This window comes from Bufo bufo, chromosome 9 (genome assembly GCF_905171765.1).
Source record: "Bufo bufo chromosome 9, aBufBuf1.1, whole genome shotgun sequence".
Classification (NCBI taxonomy): Eukaryota; Metazoa; Chordata; class Amphibia; order Anura; family Bufonidae; genus Bufo; species Bufo bufo.
The window spans coordinates 190196186-190220395 of NC_053397.1; the positions used below are offsets into that span (position 1 = coordinate 190196186).

A 24210-nucleotide genomic window follows, 5' to 3' on the forward strand; every position below is an offset into this window, starting at 1 on the left:
GCTGCCTGCAGCCTGTTAGAGAGCAGGAGGAGCTGAGCAGACTGATATATAGCTTTGTGGGGAAAAAAAATCTGTAGAACCTGTATTTCATTAGTTTAATTCCCTGCCTTTTCTTTGCTTAGGAGTCCAGTAGACCGTAGCACCGCCCACTGGACTCCTAAGCATAGAAAAAGAATGTAAATAAGTATACATCTTATACTAAAGTGAAGCGTTTTCCAGAAGCCTGTCTTCACAAGCCGTGGATGCAACCCTGATGACTTGTACATCTGCGCAATTTTCAAATTCACTGCATCTAAATGCAATTTCATTGTCAATAGCCATGTGGTTATGTAGTGAAACAGCAGTCCGCCACACAGCCATTAACCATGAAACTGTGTTTACCTACATATATCCGTGTGGCTTTGGCATGTGCTCAAGATCTGAACCCAGCCTAAACGTAATGCCTTAAGACGTGAACAAGAACACTTGTGCAAAATGCAGTCTCCAAAGAGAAGACTAAAATGGTAGCATGTGATACAGGATTTATTTTTTTATGGTCATCACTTACTTTGCAAAGTTGGCGAGATTCTGTATCACCTTGGCTATGAGTGTCAAAGTCCGGGAAGTGCGATCATCAGGATATTCCTGCATGAGGCCGAACAGACTAGGGGACATGATTGATGGGCAGAGGAACCGGAGGAACAGGGAGGCGCTGATCAGTCGCTCGCTGATGTCTTGCTTGCCTCTATTAATACATTGTTGTTTCCAAGAGGCAAAAACTTCTTTTAGTTCCCTGGGAAAAACACTGTGACAAAAGAAGAAATGCAGTGCGTGAAGATTAGACTCACATAAACATGTCTACGTCTGTTAGGGTGAGGCTGCTTTAGAGGTGGAACCTGAAGATCCTGGATCCCAATACAAATTTTCTAACAGGTTCTCCCACCTATTATATCTTTATAACACTGGAGTCTTCTTAGGTGGCCTTTGACCCCTCACAGGAAACGGGTGTGAATGCTACCTCTGAATCCCTTCAGCCACACCTAAGCCAACCATATGGCCAGAGTTTAACCCCAAGCATTGGGTGTGAATGCTACCTCTGAACCCCTATAGCTATGCCATAGGCCAGTGGTGGCGAACCTATGGCACGGGTGCCAGAGGCAGCACTCAGAGCCCTCTCTGTGGGCACCCATGCCCTGAAAAAAGTCTATGGTGTACCAATATGCCTTAGACTTTCCTGCCATTCATCAGTGCAGGGCACGATGTGAACGGCACGGGTAGCGCATTGAATGTAGGCAGGCTATTATAGCTAAATGATAAAGTAATAGTATAGATATAGTATACTATATTGGACTGTAGTATTCAGGTTAAATTGCCATGTTGGCACTTTTCGATAAATATGTGCGTTTTGGGTTACAGTTTGCTCACTCAGTCTGTAAAAGGTTCGCCATCACTGCCATAGGCCAACCATATGGCCAGAGTTTACCCCAATCATTGGGTGTGAATGCTTTCTATGAACCCTTATATCTATGCCATAGGGCTAGGCCAACCATATGGCCAGAGTTTACCCCAAGCATTGGGTGTGAATGCTTTCTATGAACCCTTATATCTATGCCATAGGGCTAGGCCAACCATATGGCCAGAGTTTAACCCCAAGCATTGGGTGTGAATGCTACCTCTGAACCCCTATAGCTATACCACTAGGCCAACCATATGGCTGCAGTTTCACAACGCCTTGGTGCGGTTTTGCAACGATCGTCTATGGAGTCTGTAGTTTAACCTGCTAAAAATAATGCAGCTAAAGGCTAGAGCAGCAAAACGGATTGGCAGTAAAACCGCATATGGCTTTGCAAGAACCGTGGCCCCTACTCTTACGGCCATCATAGCCTCCGACTGTTACCAAGAATTGTCAAACCCTAAAAAAAAAAAATGCCACCCTTCATACAACCTACATTAGAACTGAAGGGTTGGATTTGCTACATCTCAGGTTGTGACTAAGAGCGTAAAGCCATTTCTCCGCAGCCGATATAACAGATGACATTTAGACGTCATCAATGTGAGTGGAAAGGGTGAATAATATTAATGAATAGGTTATATTTGGCCACAGAGAGTGAACAGAGTTAGCACAAGGAGTTCTGTGTGTTGCAAACACATTAAATCATTGTGCGGGGAAAACAAAGGCCGCATTCAGTCCGACATAAAAGGCACTGCTACCATTATAACATGGTGCTGCGACAATGTGACCCAGCTTGGCACCTGCTCAAACCAACATTTCTTTTTCTCTGAATAGTTCCGCTATGTTCTCCACATTTTCGGGCTACCTGTGTTACACCATCTGTTATCTAGCTACAACTTCCAAAACTCTCTGAGAGCCTCCGGACAGTTTCCTAACCTTACGACAGCCGCCCTCACACTTCTCTTCTCTGTGAAGTGCACATATTTAATCTTAACCAATGACCTACCGGGTCCTGTTCTTCATTTTTACCTGTATTTCCTAAAATTAACCCCCGTCGGTATTCTCTGTGGCTATCATAATTATATAACAAATGCCCCCTCATATCGGATGGGACGTAAAGAGACGCCATTCCTCGTACCCAAGTCGTTCTATAGTCACTACAAATCCGTACAGACATGGAAGCAATGGAGGGCACATAAAGCCTCATTTTTGGAGGCATAAACAGCTGCTGGCCCCGTGCGTCTTTGCAGAAATACAATGGCGCATCCGTGAAACATTTAAAGTGTACTTAAACGTTGCTAAAATAAAGTGGCCTAAAGGAGGAAATGCTCAAAAACCCCAAACACTGCGGCGTGTTTATAACCGGGGGAGTAATTCCTCCGCATGTGATCCGTTACTAGCGGCAATCCCCAGCAAAAAATGCATACAATGGAGGATGTCGGCAGCGGACCACATGCACCACAAGGGCCTCCTACACAAGGTGGAGTAATGTGTGGGTGAAAATATACAAATACATAAATCACTGCAAAAGGTGCACCAAAGGTTGCACATCGTTGTGGTGCACCTTTTGCAGTGATTTATGTACTTAAACATTCAACAATTTATTATTTTTAAGTGTTAGAAATACCTTAAAAATTATTTTTTCTAATATACATAATTTATTTAGGGCTCATTAAGATGGACGTAGTGTTTTGCGGTACGCAAATTGCTGATCTGCAAAACACTGATACCGGCCTGTGTGCATTCCGCATTTTGTGGACCGCACATGGCCGGCACTATGATAGAAAGTGCCTATTCTTGTCCGCAAAAATAAGGCGTGCTCTATATTTTTTTTTGCGGGGCTGCGGAAAAGAACAACGGATGCGGACAGCACACGGTGTGCTGTCTGCATCTTTTGCGGCCCAGTTGAAATGAACGAGTCCACACCTGTTCGCCAAAATTGCGGAACTCAATTAAACGGTCATCTGAATGAGCCCCTATTTTCTGAAGTTCGCGCCTCCTGCCTGTCCTCGCTGCGCTCCGCTGAATCTCTGGGCAGAGTATCCTGCACTGACCTAGGGCAGAGCTTTCAGCTGAAGGTACAGGCTGGAGCACTCACTGCAGCGCATATAATACAAATCAGTATCCGTACCGAGGCCTCTTTTGGTGGTAAAAAAATAAAATAAAAATGAAGTATACTGGGAAAAATATTTTTAGGTTATTTCTAACACTTTCAAAAATTTTTAGGTGAACGTTTAAGTACACTTTATAGGAATTCTGTCACCTGGATTTTAACTACCGAGATTTTCACATCACTACATCAGTCTCCACTATTTCGCTTTTAAATATACTACTCTTACCCCCACATGTCTTGTCATTTAGAGTAAAAATCGCTTTTATTAATATGTAAATTACCTCTATAAAGGAGCCGAAGGGGATGCTCCTCTGTCCGTTGGAGCCCAGCCGAGCCAATTATCTCTGAGCCTAGCACTGCCCCTCTTAATTATTCACGCCTCATTTTTTTTTTCCAGTGAGCTGTAATCTCGCGCATGCGCCCAGGTTACACTGGTCCGGGACCACGCGGTGTCCTGTCAGCAGCTTCCTTTCCGGGTCGAGCAAAGTGCGCAGACAGCCAGCGGATGCGCGCGTGAAGCTGCTGCCAGGACACCGCGCGGGCCTGGACCAGTGTAACCAGGGCACATATGCGAGATTACAGCACACTGGAAAAAAAAAAAAAGCGAGGAGAGGAGTGAATAATTAACACAGGGGCGGTGCTGGGCTCCGAGATAATGGGCGCGGCTGGGCTCCTTATAAAGGTAATTTGCATTTTAATAAAAGCGATTTTTAACCTAAATGACAAGACAGATGGGGGTAAGAGCAGTATATTTTAAATGAAATCGTAGAGACTGATGTAGTGATGTGAAAATCTTGGTAGCTAAAATCCAGGTGACAGAATCCTTTTAAAGGCTATGTACACCTTTGGGGGCATTTTTTTTTTAATTATTGCATTGTACTTTTTAAACTAAAAATAATATTTTTAATTGGTCTTTATTAAAAATATGGAATCCTTTTTTCTGTACAGAGCTGAGATGCTCTAGTAGCAGACTGTGGATTTTCTCTCTTTTCTGTCAGTTGGAGAGCTGACGGACTCCTTATCTCTGCTCTCTGACATTATAAACATCATTATAGCTCAGTTGTTATCTTACTGATAAGAATGGGGCTTAAATAAGTGTTTATGACCTCTTAGTAGTTAAGAGATAAGGTTTATTAGATGACAAAGTGAAAGTACCCGTTAGAAAAACAGTTAAAGAGTAACGGTGATATTTTTTTTATTAGAGCTAGGCATGTATACCTGAGTTATTCTGTCAGTGATTGTCAAAAGATCTGTAATTACCTTATAATAACAGATTTCATTAATTGCCCTCTGTCCCTTTCCACTGCTCCCTTAAAAGACAGTTGCTATGGCTTGTCTGTCTCTGGCTAAGAAGACAGGAAGACGGGGGGGGGGGGGGGGGGGGGGGGCGGTCCTTCACACACAGCATGCCTGCATTATAGGGTTCAGAGTGAGGAGGCGTGTCTCTCAGTAATCCAATCTGATTGGCTGGCAGGGAGCTGCTGGCTACAGCAAGTGTGTATGGGAAGTGAGGGAAAGCAGTTTTGGCCTCAGAACTGGCAGAGCAGCCATTTTGAGAAGGTCTTCATATTGTAAATGTTTAAACAGCCGTGACGAAGGGAAAAACTCAAGGAAAACAGTGGTATGTGAAGAAACTAAAGATTGCTTTATGCATAATGCTGCTGCAGCAGTAACATATGCTAAAATGGATTTTTTGATGAAAACATGACAGTTACACTTTAACCCTTTGTGACAGAATGGCTCAAGATTTTTAATAAAGGCCAATTGAAAATATGATTTTTAGCCAAAAATCAGTATAATGCAATCATAAACAAAAATTGCCCCTGAAGGTGTACATAGCCTTTAAATACTGCTTTTATAAGGTTTCTTAAAACACAGCGTTTCATCTATGTCTGGGGTGTGGCTATGCTATAAATATATAAAAATTCCTAAAAAACAGCTTCACCTTTGTCGGTCTCTTTAGGCTACTTTCACACTAGCGTTTCTACTGGATCCGGCAGGGTTCAGCAAAAACGGTTGTATTATCAGTTACGGAAGCATCTGCATCCGTTATGAACGGATCCGGTATGAACTCCAATTAAAGTCAATGGGGGACAGATCCGGGGACGGATGCTGCGGTTTGCTCTCCGGTATGAGAACGGAATGCTTTTTGGAGCATTCTGTTCTGTTACGTTTTGTCCCGATTAACAATGAATGGGGACAAAATGGAAGCGTTTTTTTCCGGTATTTACCCTATGACAGATCTCAATACCGGAAAATATTGATGCAAGTGTGAAAGTAACCTTAGTTATACAGAAGGTAGAGTAAAATCTTGTAGCATCCAGATAGCACAGACACTAGATGTAAGCATAGAGGGCTCTTCGCTTGAGGTCACATAAAGAAATCATCACCTTCAGACATATTATGAGAATAATTGGCTTAGACTACCATGACCTTAAGAGTAAAGGGGTGAAGAGAGTGACCGGTAATAAGATATATGGCTACAATCCCCAAAATTATGAAGATATCAGGGAGATTTAAGAGGGCTTAATGACTGGAGGGCTTTCGTGGATTTGGCGAGCTGTTCTCAGGCACGTGGTTTGGCTCGGTCACGGCCCGATCCATGGACGCGCGCACAAGGAAGTTCTGCCGTCAAATAACACAACTGGGGGATAGGAGGGGGACCTAAGCTGACATTACTCCACAACTGGCTTTTACAATTGGGTTGACAGGAGCTAGGGATTAGCGCCAAAGAATGAAAAAATCCAACGGCAGGGAGTCCCCGATCCGATGATATGGCTCCAGAGCTGCAATTCATAGGCTTGTCTGCCCGAGAGGATACAAAAATCTTCCCAGAAGATACAAAGTGCACAAAGCTTAAAGGGGTTTCCAGGACTGAACCTCTCCTGACATGTCTCTTAGGGGGGCATTCGCACGGCCGTATGTATTTTCCGGTCCGGTCCGTGCTGCATCTGTCTTTTTCTTTCTATGGATCCATTGTAACAATGCCTATTCGGACAAGAATCGTAGATGTTCTATCTTTTTTGCGGTGCTGAGGAACGCACATACGGACGCGGACAGAACGTGGTGTGCTTGTTGGCATTTTCTGCGGCCCCATTGAAATGAACGGGTCCGCATCCAAACCGCAAAAAAATAATCGTGTAATGGGGCCATTTAGTAACTACTTGCTTTCCCCACGTAATACCAATTCTGGAGCATCTCTCCATATAACGTTGTGCCGTTACCGTTATTCCTCACCGACTCACTCACCAGTAGGAATTGATGATTTTACAGAACGCCAGCTCACAGCACATCTTCAAGTTGCTCTGATGCTCGGCGAGCTCGCTAGAAGAACATTTACCGGGATCAGCCTCGCAGTTCTCGTCTGACTCATACAGGGCCTTGATAAACTCTCCTGGGAGAGGAAACAGGAGATTTACAGGGTGAGAAATGGCGAGAGCGCGCGAGAGGGAAAAACACTGCAAATATAGCAACCACCTAAAACTGCCAGCAGAACAGCGCACACAATACAGCTGGCACCATGCCACAATGTTTAGTTCCGTTTTGAGGACACTCTATACCACACATGAGCAAAAATAAATCCCTGTCGCCAGGCAACATGGGGTTAATGTGCGAGTATTTTTTTGCACAAATTAACGATTGCCCATTATGTCAGGAGGTACTTCATGGGCTGACTTACTAATAGGGCTCATTCAGACGGACGTATGCTGTCTGCAAAAATGCGGATACGTTTTTTTTTGTGGACAGTTCAGCATGTCCGCAAAAAAAAACGGATTGCATTCCGTTTTTTTGCTGATCCGTAGACTTCAATAGGGTCATGTCCTGATTTTCACGGACAAGTATACGACATGTTTCATTTTTTTGCTGAGCCGTGCAATGGAAGAAAAGGGCCCCAAGGAAGTGAATGGGACAGCATCTTATCCGCAAAAAAAACGGATCCGCATTTTTGCGGACAGCATACGGCCGTCTGAATGAGCCCTTAATGGGAGGCACGTGGAAGTCTAAAATGATAAAATTATGTGCTTCGAATTAATAGGAACTCCATCAAGTACTTCCTCACATAATGGACAACATGGGGTTAATATGTGGAGGTACATGATGGAGTTAACTTGCTATTAACGTGAGGCACACAGAAGTCCAAACTGATTAACCGTGTGCCTCATATTCACAGCAAACATCCCCATCATGTTACCCATTATGTGAGGAGGTACATGGTGGGGTTACTTACTATTAGGGCTCATTCACATGACCGTATGAATGGTACTGCATCCGTACCGCAATTTTGCGGAGTGGGCGCGGGCCCATTCATTTCAATGGGGCCGCAAAAGATGCGGACAGCACATCATCTGCTGTCTGAATCCGTTGTTCCGCTCCGCGGCCCCGCAAAAAATATAGAGCATGTCCTATTCTTGTCCAATAGGCAAATTGCGGAATTGGTAGACCGCAAAACACGGCGCGGTCGTGTGAATGCGTCCTTAATGTTCATTGTGAAATAATAACACCGTGTGCCTTATAGTAATAGTAAATACCCCCATCATGTACCCCACGATGCCCATTATGTGTGGAGGTACATGATGGGGTTACTTACTATTAATGTGAGGCACATGGACGTTCGCTGTAAGAGAACATTCACACGACCGTATAATCTTATCCGCGTCCGATCTGCATTTTGCGGAATAGATGCGGATCCATTCATTCCTATGGGTGAAAAAATGTACTGAACGTTGTCCGCATCTGTGTTTCCACATTTCATGTCCGCAAAAATATGACGCTTGTACTACTATTGACCGCACTGATCGGTCCACAGCCCCATTCAAGTCAATGGATCCGCAAATTGCGGAAGACATACGGAAACCATTCTATCTGGCATCCGTTTTTTGGGGATCCGTTTCCGTGTAATTGAAGTCCCTGCCCCCTGAGCTTGGTGCATTCTGATATGACTATTGCAAAATGCTCACACACAGAACGTAACGGATGCAGAAACAAATTACGGACACATGATTCCGTTATTTGCAGACCGCAAAATAGAAAAGGATTACACACGGTCATGTGAATGTACCCTCATAAAAAGTGAACCAATAATTTATCTCATTGGGATTAATGAGTCCCATTATCTCGATGTTCTTCTATGCTGCTGGCTGGCCGTGGCGCTGATCGTAGGAAGGAAGCGGAACCCTCCGCTCCGAGGTGCGCACCATTCCCACCCTCAGCCCACTGGGGGTGCAATGACCGGCGGCTTCACAGTCCCCCCCTGACTCCCCCTCAGCACTTTCATTGTTGGAAGGGAGGGATGCCCTCCTTTCTTCTTCACCGCACAGCCACTGATGAGAACATGGAGAGTGTCGCACTGCGCATGCACCATGTTCTCTGACAGGAACCAGTATTAATCTGTGCCATAGCGCAGCTTAGTTTAAAAAACTGGGCAATCCCAATATCGAACCAAACCAGGTATCAGAGTATCGAAGAAGTATTGAGACTTCGATACCCGCTGCAACTCAAGTACAGAAACCTCTGCGCTTACCGAGGGCATCGTGCAGGTACTTCTGACCGACCAACTTCAGATACTCCTCAATGGCTTTAGTGGCGAGTGTATTTTCCCTGAAGATTAGGACATCATGGTCCCCACATCGGTCCACCTCTGACATCACCAGGTCCGTCAGGAAGTCCTAATGAATAAGAAACAATATTTCATTAACTTTGGCTCCTAAATTTGCGGTCACGTATTAGAGAAAATGTTCTGCTTTTTTGTTTCTCTAGTAGAAACAGCGCCTTGCATGCCTACAGGCGATGTCTGGTATTACAGCTCATCCCTATAACTATAAAGAGACGGTGAATATGTTATAGCTTTTTAATTCCTTATCGCCATAGCATTATGATGCTTGTGTATAGTGCAATGGTCACCGTAGACCCATACTCTGCAGTCTCATACATGCCGGACGAGGCCTTACGGGATTCACAAAAATATGAAGAGCTGATATGAACAAAAATGACTGAGAAATAATATGGTTTGTGTAAATTTTATAGAGTAACCTCTAGGCATTTCATCACAGCCTACATCATTCGCACGCCGCTGTCTGCCAAATAGTCGCGATTTAACCAGTGAGGTTACAGAAGTGCGGAAAGAGAGGTGACGGATTATCCGGAGGGGGCTACACCTCTACTAGGGTGACACAGAACAGGTCTTTTCTTCCTACATTAGAAAAGCCATGAGAGCTACTACAGAACATGCTGAAGGACAAGGACCACAGACAACTGGGGGGCCCCCTCCGACAAAAACCTAACTTTAGAGCCTAAAGCTGGTCACCGAAATTCATTACTACTATCTGTAAATCTTTATTTGGCAAATGTTGAGTTAACAGCAAGTGCGAAGGCTCCAGTGTCTGAGGACAGTAGTAGGGAAAAGCTTATACCGTCTCCATCATGTCACACAACTTTGCAGAAATCAATAGTAAAAATGAACATCAGAAACTTTGTAATACAGTAAATCTTATCGGAGGAAAATGTCTTGTTTTCTGGTCCTCAGCTTTTTTTTCACCCCGTTTTAAACTAACATTCTCTCTGAATTCTGTGATAAATCTGTCAGCTCACTGAGGGATCAGATTATATCATCCCATAGAAGTCTATGAAAAGATAGGAGGAGCAGTAAGCAGCAGAGAGAGAGAGACACACACACAGAGACATGATTCAGCAGCTAATAGTAAGTGTTCTATGTCACCCCAAGTGGTTTATTCACATATATACAGCTCAGTACTTCTCTACAATGTCCTATACGCTGCTTCTAAGTGAAAGAGACAGGAGATTCTGCTTCCAAACTCTCAATGAGTACTCTATGTGCAGGCATCATTACCGCTAGTCTACACCCACCAACTTAGGGACAACTGAGAATTATAGATGTACACTGCACAGGGAAAAACTGCTAAAAATGCCAGCTACAAGCGATATAATGGTCAGATATAGCGCTGCCACTCATGTATACACTCGGCAGCTTATTCTGAAAAGTTATCTGGAACAACAGATACGCTTTGGTAAAATGATTGTATTCTATGAAATGCCAATCTATTCTAGAGCATTATATTATTCCTCTGCTATTCCTCCTCAGAATGTACATATACATTGACATTTGGGTCCCAATCCCTCTTTTCAATAAGGTGTGTTCACACACACAGAGTCTGACACTGGGGCAACAGCGATCGGACACTGGGACTGGTAATGCTAATTTATATATCAATTTCCAGGAGGAACAACAGAGGAATTGCACAATACACAGCTTTCAGAAATAATTGTTATTTTATAAGGAATGTGAGGATTTACTAGGAAAAGACATGTGAGAAGTGGTGACAGGTCCTTCTCTAAATTATCTCGGGGAACCCTATAATTAGTTTATCAATCTTATAATGCAACAAAGGCATTCCAGTGCTAACGAGGAGGGAGCTGTAATCATCCCCATGAAGACGACCTGTCGCTAAGTGATGGCTGCAGTGTAACACATACTGGAACACTACAGATATTTGGGGAAAACTTGGATTTTAAAGGGAATGTGCCGTCAGAAAATGACATTGTTTAAATCACGTTTTTATGTTTAACATATTTTTAAAGAATTTTGGTGGTTATTTTTAATTTATATTTAAACAGAAACAATAAAATTCTGCCGTTTTTGCACTGGACACTATGCCTAATAATAGGCACCAATTCTTGGTCTGTACGGATCACTTTACTGCAGTTATCCGCTTATCTGTCAGTCTAATCCTGCCTGTATTGATATCACCTCTGCGCAAAGATAAGACAGGATCCAACATTCACAATAGGCGATATCATATCTTATCTCCTCCCTCCTGACCTCCGCACAGGTCACTGATCATGCCCAGAAAACTCTCCCATAGAAGTCACTGACGTCCCCTCCTGACCATTGTGTCTATGTCCCATGGGGCTGCCGTAAAGCAATTTTCTAACAGCTCAGGCAAGAGGCACAAAAAAATTAAAAATCTGCGATCAAAAAGGATATGTGATGCTCTCTGGTTTTCTTGGCAGATAAAATTTTTGGCGACACATTCCCTTTAATATGAGCGCTGTTCACATTGTCTGCAGGTTCCCAAACTTCTGCTGGGGCTCACATGTTCTAACAAGTGCCTGTAATGAAAGCCATGTGCAAAGACCGCTCGGTGAGCGCTTTCTGATAAGTGGAACGCTCTGACGAAAATTGACAAAAAATTATGCTGAAATTAAATCTTGGGATGCGGCGGAACAATCGGCTTTTTATGCGATGTTTCTATGAGCAATTACCTCCATTCATTGTGTTTGCTGCGGCAATCTTTATGTAAACTACAGGAAAAACAAAAAGGAATTTACTAGTGAGAAACGTTCCCCGACAGCTCGACAATCTGTAATTCAAGCCCAGCAAACCCTTCCAAGTACTCTCAGCGTGTTAACTCAAAGATGTCGACGCAAGTAATCAGGATCATAAAGATGGATCACAAAGGGATTAATCAGTAAAAATGTTATTTATTTATTTATTTTGCCTTTTGTAAACGAACAAAAAGCATTTAGCAGTATTCAGACTCAGAATGGAAAGCTTACGCCTTTGTACTTGATCAGCACCGAAATATTAAAAGAACCTTAATCAGCAGGACCAACCCTATTAAACAAGATATACCCCGGATTCAGCTCAGCTTTTTCGGTGCTGGCCCACGCTCCTCAGTGCACTCAAACCCTCATTAATGTAACAAATAAAAGTATGTTTTCAGGAACAGATTTGCACAGGATGGGTATGATTTTATTCAGCAGGATCAACCCCACAAAGCAGTATGCCGTTTAATGCAGTTAGGTGCTCTTTAAAACCTAACTGCAGGCAAAATCTGAAAAATACAGGTGTAGATGCAGAAAACCTAAACCCAAAGTGCCTAATTTATAACTGTCCGTGTAGCGATGATATCGACAGGGCCAAGTGGGTATATGCACAGGTAGTCAGAAACAGCGCCACTATTGCCCAGTGGTTCTATCTGGTATAGCACAGCCAATGAATGAGAGAAGCACTGTTTCCGTAACAAAAAAAAGGCATTTTTTCTCCATGCTCATTTAGACGACCATAGTGTTTGGCGGTCGGCAAATTGCCGATCCGCAAAACACGGAAACCGACCTGTGTGCATTCCGCAATTTGTGGACCGCACTATGAGAGAAATGCCTATTCAACTTGCGGACAAGAACAGGACTTGCTCTATCTTTTGGGGCACCATTGAAATGAATGGGTCCTCACCCGTTCCACAAAATTGCGGAACAGATTTGGACCCATTCATGTGGTCATCTGAATGAGCCCCAAGACAAAGCCCTTTAAAAAGGTCTTTCTTAGTAAATAATTGTACTCCTCATAAAAACAACAATTCTTTTCAGAGAATTCTGCATTGTGCAGTTCCTCTGTTATTCCTCTAGGAAGTTTGTGACTACAGGTTGTTACCATGCACAGCCTAAATCTGCCACTACTGATCGGGCAACATCATTGGACGCCCCCAACTGATAACACCCAGTTGTCACTCTACTAGGAGGAATAACATAGGAATAGCACAACAAAGAGTTCTTAGAAACAATGCCCCAGGATTGGTATTTTATAAGGGAATACAATTATTTACTAAAGCAGAAGTGCGGACAGATCAGCGCTTACGGTAAATACAGGCATGTGTGGTCGGCTAACGGGATCCTTAAAGGGGATCGGTCAGCCCCAAAACACCCCCCAAACTAACGTAAGCGATGTATAGTGTAAGTGGTACTCACTTGTATTCGGACGCTGTGCCCCCACAAACCAGCAGTAAAATGCATTTACAGGACTCCTCTTTGAGTCCTCTCCATTATGTGCGCGAGCTCCGGAGTCCTGTTGTTGGAGCATCAGAACGCAAGTGAGTATGAAGATAAAAATGACATAACCGGACTCGGCATCACTTACACTATACAGCACTTACCCTAGTTTTGGGGTGTTTCCAAGAAGACAGATTCCCTTTAAGGCTAAGGCTACTTTCACATTAGCGTTTTCAATTCCGCTATTGAGTTCAGTCATAGGATCTCAATAGCGGAAGAAAACGCTTCAGTTTTGTCCCCATTCATTGTCAATTGGGACAAAACTGAACTGAACGAAACGGAGTGCGCCAAAATGCATTCTGTTCCGTTCGGTTGCGTCCCCATCGCTGACAGAAAAAAAAAACGCTGTCCGTAATGGGGTGCAAAGCAAGACGAATCCGCTGGCACACAATGTAAGTCAATGGGGACGGATCCGCTTTTTCTGACACAATCTGGCACAATAGAAAACGGATCCGTGCCCCATTGACTTTTAATGGAGTTCATGACGGATCCAACTTGGCTATGTTAGAGATAATACAACCGGATCCGTTCATGGCGGATGCATGCGGTTGTGTTATTGTAACGGAAGCGTTTTTGCAGATCCATGACGGATCCGCTAAAAAACGCTAATGTAAAAGTAGCCTAAACCGTACAGAGCCTTTAAGGGAAGGTATAAAGTGATGCATCGCGTGTTATGCTGCAGTGGTTGGTACACCGGGGACATCACCAGCTCAAGGTACAAACATAGCAGTGACTATGGAAACATGGGGCAGGGAGATTATGCTCCGCTATTTGAGAAGTGAGTGCTACCGCCTAACAGGGACTCACAGCTTGTGAAATATGCGCTGCAATAAATACCACCGCTGCCCTTACCTTCGTGCCCTGCCGTACCCCTACTGCTGTGATGGCGAACCTCCGGCACTCCAGCTGTGGTAAAACTACAACTCCCAAGATGCACACTTGTTTGGCTGTTCTCAGAACGCCATAGAAATGAATGGAGCACGCTGGGAGTCGTAGTTTCACCACAGCCGGAGTGCCGAAGGTTAGCCATCACTGCTACCGAGTAGTCCCTGACCATTCACCAGTGGATGCTACGCCACGCCAAATGTGGTCTGTTTGATTGTATGTACCAAACGTCCTACTGGGGGTCTCCAGGTCGGTGAAACTGGTCAAAAACCTAGAACAAGAATGAACTCTCACCGCCACGCAGTAAAATAAGAAAGGAAAGACTTGTCTGTAACGGAACAGTTTTGGAGCCATGACCACAACATCACAGACATGGAAGTATCGATATCAAATGGGAATTTCAAATCTCAGGACAGGAGAACCTGGGAATACACAATCAGATCTCATGGATTTATGTCCTCTAGCACATCCGCAATATCCAGTCCCCATAGCTCTGTGTGCTTTTATTGTGTAAAAAACCCGATTTGATCCATATGCAAATTAACCTGAGATGAGTCCTGTATGTGAGATGAGTCAGGGACAGGACTCATCTCAGGTTAATTTGCATATGTATCAAATCGTTTTTTTTACACAATAAAAGCACACAGAGCTATGGGGAATGGATATTGCGGATGTGCTAGCGGCCATCTAGCAGCCCATGTCCTCAGCTCTATACACAAAATCCCGGTGACAGGTTCCCTTTAAGGAATGTGCCTCTCCAGACCTTTTGGGTTCATCACATTCATGGACTGGATATCTATTGCCGAGTTCACACTTCAGGTATTTCCATCAGTTATTTTGAGCCAAAACCTGGTGCGGGTCAAAAACACAGAACAGGTGCGGACCTTCCCATTACGTCTAGGCTTCACTACTGGTTTCGGCTCACAATCACTAATAAAAATAAATGACGAAATAACTAAAGTGTGTACTCAAGTGGGCCGACAAGTGAACAGATTATCGCTAACCAGTGTTACTAGTAACGTTCGTTGCGATGATCTGGCTGTGTAAATGCACCGCCGATTAACCAATGAACGCGCAAAACCTTTGTTCATTGGGTAATTGGGTCTTTTGTGCAGCACAAAATATCATCGTTTCCCAGCGGCAGATTATGCTGTGTAAACACGATCTGCTGCCGGGAAACCACGAGACAGTATGGGGAAGAGCGATGGCGTTAGCGATCACTCCTCCCCATACTCTGGAGGAGATCGTTGCATGTAAATGCATTGATCTCCTCCGCTAGCGATCAGCAGATTGTCAGGAAGGAACGCTTCCTTCCCGACAATCTTCTAGATCGTCGTCCTGTGTAAAGGGACCATTAGAGGAACAACAAAACTTTCACACTCCTCATCTATAATTGCTACAACTGTTGGTTTCCTCCTCCACTCATACAGATCTGCTTAACGTCACTCGTCTCATCTACCTCATTGTTCCTATGTACTATGGCTGTGATGGCGAACCTCCGGCACTCCGGTAAAACTACGACTCCCAAGATGCACACCTCCTTGGCTGTTCTCAGAACTCCATAGAAATTAATGGAGCATGCTGGGAGTTGTAGTTTCAATCCCGGCTGGAGTGCCGGAGGTTAGCAATCACTGTACTATGGGGTATAAATATATGAATCTTCCGATACAGTCTTAAAAGACGCCTAAGGAAGAAGCCCAAACAGCCTCGAAAGCTTCCAATTGTGTTATCTTTTCGGTTAGCCATTAAGGGTACTTTTACACTAGCGTTTTTCTCTTCTGGCGCTGAGTTCCGTCACAGGGGCTCAATACCGGAAAAGAACTGATCAGTTTTATCCTAATGCATTCTGGATGGAGAGCAATCTGTTCAGGATGCATCAGGATGTCTTCAGTTCAGTCTTTTTGACTTTTCAGGACGGAGATAATACCGCAGCATTCTGCGGTTTTATCTCTGGCCAAAAAAACGGAACACTTGCCTGAATGCCGGATCCGGCATTTGTTTCCCATACGAATGTATTAGTGCTGGCATTCAAATTGCTGCATTGACGGATCCGGTATTCCAGTCTGCACATGCGCAGACCTTTAAAAATGCGAAAAAAAAATCAATACCGGATCCGTTTTGCCTGATGACACCGGAAAAACGGATCTGGTATTGCAATGCATTTTTCTGACTAATCAGGCATTTTTCAGACTGATCAGGATCCTGAGAAATGCCTGATCAGTCAGAAAAAATGACATGTGTTTGCATACAGTTTGCCTGATCAGGAAGGAAGTTCAGGCAACGGAACTGCCTGCCGGAATCAAACAACGCGAGTGTGAAAGTTCCCGTACAGGAATTAACCGCTGAGGAAGCTCAGTCTTTTATTTTCTATTTACTGGATAAAACAGGGTATAAATAAATGAAAGTATTGCACTTCACAGGCTTTCAGAGTAATCAATTCATAGATTCCTTGCAGATGGTGAAATGTGGCGCGATAAAGAATAAATGCAAGTCAGCTATATTGTGTGCACTCGGAAAATGGTGTCGGGTCTTTAGATCATTTTTTTTTTGTTGAGAAATATAGACTCCTTGCCTTCTGTATTCTCCTTTCAGCCTTGCCTGTATAAGGCTCTGGTCACACTAGTTTAAATGAGGTTTCTAAGATTTCGGTATTTATGTCCTAACCTCAGGATAGGTCATCAGTATCTGATGGGTGGACGTCTAACTCCTGGCACCTCCGTCGATCAGCTGTTTGAAGAGGTCGCAGCTCTCCAGGGGGCTTCTTCCTAGGTCAGTGACGTCACATCCATTGGTCTTGTGGTCTAGATGCAGCTCAGTCCCATTGAAGTAAATGAGGCTGCGCTGCAATACCCAGCACAGCCACTAACCAATGGACGGCGCTGTACTTGGTAAGTACGGCAACAAGTACTGATGTGCAGTGATGGCCAGTTCGCAGTGTTCGCTAGCGAACACATGCGGGCTGCCATCTTGACTCACCCGTCCGGCGATGCACAGGTAAGCCCTTACCTGTGCCTGTGCCGGTGTGAAACAAATGCGGTCACCGGGAGCAGGCAGTTCCTAGAACAGCCCGATGAAGGCCCCCGGCGGCTGTTCTCGGAACTGCCTGCTCCCGGTGACCGCATTTGATTTCAGACCGGCTCGCGGCACAGGTAAGGGCTTACCTGTGTATCGCCGGACGGGTGAGTCAAGATGGCAGCCCACACTGCGAACTGGCCATCACTGCTGATGTGGTGAATATGAACACAATTCATCCTCAAAGAAGATGTGACAAGGGGTGCATCGATACATACACGAAACACCCTCCTCAAGGTCAGGATGGCATACAGGCAATCTCCTAACCTAAACCCGCTGTACAGTAACATTTAACGTAAAGGCACTGAACAGTCCAATGGAATGATGTCAGAGATAAACCCATCTACCATATGCTTCGTCCACCACTACATTCATACCTGAACTTTCACCATACTCTCTTGAAATGCCATAAGGTCTCCTAAATAAGTCGAGACTTCCCAGCAGAGAAGGTAAGATTTGCACGAAATCAGTGATTCAGCCTCTCTGATGAATCACTTATTTCCGTGCATATCCCCGATCACTGACCAGGGACGTATTAGCAGTCCTTGCTGGATGACTAATACTTTTCTGAGGGTCACCGAGGCCAAGACCGCTACGAGGGTCATTGAGGACGACACTGCTTCAAGGGTCACTGTTACGAGGGTCACTGCGGGTTGGCACCGTTACGAGGGGTTATGAAGGTCACTGTGACCGACACGGCTACCAGGGGTTATGAAGGTCATTTGTTGGCACTATTATGAGGGGTTATGAAGGTCACTGTGGGCGGCACCAGTATGAGGGTCACTGAAGTCTGCACCATTAAAAGGGGCACTGCATCTGACACCCTTATGAGGGTCACTATGGCTGCGGACGGATTTTCTTAGTCCCATGCACCGACTATAGCGCAGACCATCATGATATCTGTCAAGGAAACATGAAATACTATATGGTGACCCAATAAAACGAAACTCTTAATGGAACGCAAATGCATTATAGAAAGCATGCTCGTATTACCAATCAATAAACCAAAGGGAGTCACAGACCATGTACACGAATTCCACCAATAACCATCCTCTACAGTAATGGGCCTAGGTCAAAGTCTCTCAGCTCCTCAATTTTAATGTTAAAATATCAATGATAAAACTTCCACCAGCTATTTGTACTGTGATCATGGGCCGTCTTGTAAGTGTCCTCAGGAATTCGAGGACATTAGAGCAACATCAGCCAAACCCACCAATTTCAGCTGGCGGTCTGATGTGTATGGCAGATTCCTGGCTCTTCCTGAAAGATGATGTTGGGAGAACCAAGCATCGGTCATCTTGAATTTTAACACCCCTTTCTAAACACAAGAACGCTTGACCATGGGGATGGTGTTTGGCCATCTGTAGGGTTCCTTGGCCATCTCCAAAAATTTATGATAATCAGTAATCACATATCATTTGCAGACACATCCATCTTACCATCCACATCCACATTTTCCACTTGCCCCATAATGGTAAGTGTTGGCATTGGGCATATGCTGTATATTATGTGGTATGTATTTGTTGCAGGATCCATATGTAATATAAACTGGAGCTGAACAAGTATACCGCCCCAAAGATATACTATTATATACTATTTTGGCATTTGTTGGCCCAGTGTAGGCTGTTGAAGTTTGGCCAATCTTAAAAGAGTCCATCGCCTGGAGTTTACACGATGGAGTGAGTTGTAGCTGAGAGACCTAAGCAATCAAAGCTGGAGGCCTTTAACCAGTCCCTTCTGTCTGATGACTGGAGATCGGTTGGTACCGCACCCATTCACAAAGAGCTAGCAGACAAAAAAAGATGACTCCGAGGCCACCGCTAGTAAAAATGGTGGAGGCTTTCGGAGAGTTACCAACCAGCCAAAGGCAAACAACCTGGTGGAACTAATGCCTTTATGGAAGGCAGGATAATGATGAATGTCGCTTGTGGATACCGTACCACCTTAGGGCAATTTTGGATGCAGTTGGTGCTGTGGCCATTACTAGATTTCATCAAGGCTGGGATACAGTCCAACAACTGGGCTTGGACATAATGAGGAAGATTTATCAAAACTGGTGAAGGGAAAACTGGCTTAAGGTTCATTTACATCTTGCAATGAGCAGCAGATTGTCGGGAAGGAAGCGTTCCTTCAAGACATTCGGCTGCTTGTTTAGTGTGGGTGAAGTGTATTTACATGCAGCGATCACCTCCACAGTACGAGGAGGAGGGATCACTATTGCAATCGCTTGTCCTCATACAGCTGCACTGTTTAGACAGGAGGACGACCTGCTGCCCAGAAACGATAATTTAGGTGCCTGCACGAACAACAAGATCAGCCGATGAAGGAGTTGGTTGCACATTTAGACGGCCAGATTGTCGGGGACATGTGTTCGATGGAACGTTCAGTCTCGATAATCTGTAACATCTAAATCCACCTTCCGTTGACCATAGTAGCCAATCAGATTCCACCTTTCATTTTCCGGGTGCCAGACCACGCCGATCAGATCTTAGATGATCCTGAGAATAGGTCATCAATATGGAAAACTGGACTATGCAGAATAAATAAAAAACATATAAAAGAAAGAAAGTACGAGGTACAGGGCTGGTTCTTGCTTTGTTAGGCTACTTTCACACTTGCGCTTTCCCTTTCCGCTATAGAGATCAGTCGTAGGATCTCAATAGTAGGGGGAAACCGCTTCCGATTTGTCCCCATTCATTGTCAATAGGGACAAAACTGAACTGAACAAAACGTAGTGCACCAGAATGCATTTCATTCCGTTCCCATCACGGATAGAATAACGCTGCAAGCAGCGTTTTTCTGTCCGCGATGTGGTGCGGAGCAAAACTGATCCGTCATGACTCACAATGTAAGTCAACGGGGACAGATCCATTTTCTCGGACACAATAGAAAACGGATCCGTCCCCCACTGACTTTCAATGGTGTTCATGACGGATCCGTCATTGCTAGATTAAAGATAATACAAACGGATCAGTGGATAACGGATGCAGACGGTTGTATTATCATGACGGAATCTTTTTGCTGATCCATGACGGATCCAGCAAAAACGCTGGTGTGAAAGTAGCCTTAGAAAGAGATTGTCAGATATGATGTCTGATTTTTACGTCCTGGGATAAATGGGATTCTTCCCGTGATATTGGCATCCCGGCCTCCGTTGCCTCCAATCCCCCAATTGCGAAAGCAACACGTATTTCACCTCCCATGGCAGTTCATTTGCTTTCCCAATTAGGTGTTTGGTTGCTATGGGCCTCTGGGTTATTTATAAAGCTCCCTAATTGGGAAATCACCTCTTCGGATTAAATAACGACGTTACGGTGCCTTTGCAAAGCCCATAAAGTGTCCTTGCCAATATCAGCAATTTTATGGCTACTCGATCGGTAAAGTTGGTCGTTTCATAAAACTTGCATCCTGTGTGTCACTGGAGAGCGCGGGATGCTCCAGAGCCGAGATCTCCACTGGTTACTGAGCCGGAACATAACAGATCTGACATCAGTACAAAGCCCTTCCCAAGACTGCAATTCTTTCCACGCATTACCGTCTGCCCTGTCTCCAAACGTGAGGTCTCGGTCTTTTAAATACCGCAAAAAGCATCATTTATCCGGGGAGGCTTTATAGAAATCTGGAGATGGGAAACATCCATCTAACCGAGGAGAGGAGCCTTTACAGTAAAAGTCTTTAACACGTTCCCAACCTCATGGCATCAAACTTTCTGAATGGCTTAGAAACACTGCAGACTGGCTAAAGAGGATAGGAGTTGTAGTAAAACAATGATGGTACTTATGTACAATTCATATAATCCAATTTTTTTCTAATCCCTTTTCTATTGAAGGGGAGGCGTTAGGGTAGACGGCCATTTTCAAATGAAGGTGCATTGGCCTTAGGCCTCCTGCACACGAACGTGTGCGCCCCGTGGTCGTGCTGCGGCCCCGCAAATTGCGGGCTGCAATGCACGAACACCGTCCGTGCGGCAGCCGCAGCGGATCGCAAAAAGATGGGACATGTTCTATCTTTTTGCGGAACGGGAGTACGGGACGAAACCCCACGGAAGCTCTCCGTAGTGCTTCCGTAGGGTTCCGTTCAGTGCTTCTGTCCTGCACCATTCTGCATCTCCGGATTGGCGGACCCACGGAACAGCACCAGTGTATTGCGGCGCACATGTTCGTGTGCAGGAGGCCTTAGTCGGGCTTCTGAAATCTGTCAACATCTGTCATGTCAGGAAGAAAGTCATATATTTTTCCTGCCATGCTTGGACATAATGGGTCCTTTACAGTGGGGGCCACTGAAACTTAAAAGGCTTATCCAACCCCTATAATGACCCCCCCCCCAATGCCCAGGCCCCTTGTATGGATTATACTTACCTGCTCCACGGCACACGTGTCACTCCGGATTCCTGCATGGCTGCCACTGCATCCCCCCCATTGCGCGGGGGGGGGGGGGGGGGGGGGGGGGGCGCTGCTAATAGCAGGCTGCGACAGGGATGTGCCTCCCTAGCATGGCAGGTGACGCAAGGGAGGCTCCTCCCCGTCGAGGCCTGCTATTGGCTGTTCCCTCCGTCACGGTGTCCATGCGACACGGGTGCTGAGAAGCATGTAAGTATAATGCATACGAGAGACCTGGGCATGACGTGGGTCATCATAGTGATTAGATAACCCCTTTAAAGGGGTGTTCTAGTTAGAACTATTGATCCCCTATCCACAGGGTCGATTCATTTGTAATGGGCCTGTCAGAGATTGCTGCCGCCCCCATAGAGAAAGAATGGAGCTGCATGCTTCACCTGCTACTCCGTTCAGACGGGGGAACCGGACCCCCTTTCTCATGATCAGTGGGAACCCCAGCAGTGGGACCCTCGCTAACAAGCGATCATTTGTTCTAAATGGAATAGTGTCCCTTTAACGCTCCGCTTTGACTCACAGACGGATGTCTTGAGTGGTAGACCCTCACCCACCCTAACAGGGCATAGTGAGACAACCCCTTGCAGCAGTGGTCACCATCTTCTGACTCTCCAGCTGCTGCTACAACTCCCATCAAGCTCATCTCCACAGACTGTCAGGGCATGATGGAAAGCCACCGTTTGGGGAACATTTCCTCACTGTATAAAGATTTCTATAAAAGCTCATTACCCAAAAATTAAGGAACACAAATAATCAGAATATTTTTACGGATACACCGAATTCAAGACCCTAAGGATATATTCACACGCGGCAGATTTGTCACAGAAATTTCTGAGAACGTCCTATTCACCTGAATGTGGGCTTGAAGAAATCCATGAACTTGCTGCCATACCAACCCCATTCACATGAATGGAGCGGGTTTTTAATCTGCTGCATGAGAATATCCCTTTAAAGCTGAATGCTGCCGTTCCTTAAACGCTTCCTGCTTTCATAGTTGATGGTTTGAAGTCCACACTGTCCTGGCCCTGGTTGCATCATGCACATTTAGCCAAAGCAAAGTATTCCCTATGGGCCAGAACAGAAAACAACGCCACATACAGCTGCGCTACTGAAGGCTCTGTGTACCTTGAGCAAAATAATAATAATAAAAAAAACAACTAAAAAACATTCCTTGTGTGGTCCCAAGAGGAGCCTGGACAACATGGAATTACTGAAGCCTGAATGCCAGAGCAGCAATCTTCACGTACAACTTGTGAACATACAGTAAGCTCAAAAAGTTCAAGATTTTCAGAAACATTTATTTGCATTTCCTTCCTTTCACATGGGGAGGGACCAAGCGATTTTACGCACAGGATTATCACACAAAGCTTAGGAACCAAACCTGGTCAAATATAACACAAGGCTAAAATACACAGGTGTATATACCGGCATAGACATATTTGCTGCCCAACTAGTTGGTGACCATAACCAAGACCTATGGTTCAGAAGCAGTCGCAAAACTAGGTTGCGGACGACTTCTGTAAGCGTACGATCCTTACCTTGGCCCTTCCTGTGCTCTGCAGAATATGCACCAGCGCACACGCCATCTCCTCCTTATTCCGGACGCTGATCACTGGCTCCAGCACAGAGCACAGCATGGTGTAGTTGACCGTGATAAATTCCGCAAACTCCTTGTACTGCTCCATAGGCAGAATGGTGATGGTCTGATAGCGGGACTTGATACGGATAGAGGGTCCCGGCGTTTTGCCTTTGTTTATGGTAGGTGTGCTTACAGGGTACCACTTCTCGACAAACTGTCTGCCAGTTACGCTGGCCATAGGAATGTTCACCAACCCGACATAATTGTTCTTATCCTTCTTCTTTTTCTTCTCTACGTCCTTGTAGATGTGCACGGTGATATTGTGCAGAGGGGGCAAACCGTAGAACTCAAAGTGCTCTCCCCAAAAGATGTTATCTGCTTTCGTCTTGCTCGTGGTGCGTGCAAAGAGTGTATCGTCCAGGCAAAGCTCACAAAAATACTTTTTTTTGGGGGCCAAGTCCTTGGCCTCAATGATCCACAGACGCAATACATTATCTGCCCGCCGGCAATTGTCCTGGAGGTGCAAGAATAGGTTAGAACATGTCCGCAAATTATTATTTACTCATTGATTATTTTATTCCTACCTAAAATTCTTTGCATTCTTGCAAGTTTTTAGGTGATCATAACTGTCCATATGCGTAAGAGCAAAGTTGGCTGAACTTCCCAATTTCAGAAGGACCAGCTGACTATCTGATGTGTCTGAGATTGGATTTCAGAAATTTCAATAATCCGCAGCACTCGCCGGTAAATTGGTGAAAAATGGTGATTTATTCACTCAGACAGCCAGATTACAGCGACGTTTCGACCTTAGTTTGTCTTTATCAAGCTTGATAAAGACCAACCAAGGTCGAAACGTCGCTGTAATCTGTCTGTCTGAGTGAATAAATCACCATTT

The 24210-nt window shown here is 44.9% G+C and overlaps 1 protein-coding gene across 6 annotated transcripts in view; it reads right to left on the minus strand.

The window, feature by feature from the left end:
- RASAL2 (RAS protein activator like 2) overlaps window positions 1-24210 on the minus strand; it is a 294933-nt gene that overhangs the window by 21777 nt on the left and 248946 nt on the right. For all 6 annotated transcript variants that reach the window (XM_040406661.1, XM_040406658.1, XM_040406656.1 and 3 more), the window contains 4 exons: window positions 23275-23829; window positions 9067-9211; window positions 6795-6939; window positions 548-784 (listed from right to left, as the gene is read on the minus strand). In XM_040406661.1, the coding sequence (XP_040262595.1) occupies window positions 548-784; window positions 6795-6939; window positions 9067-9211; window positions 23275-23829 (1082 nt within the window). The remainder of the gene's footprint in view (window positions 1-547; window positions 785-6794; window positions 6940-9066; window positions 9212-23274; window positions 23830-24210) is intronic.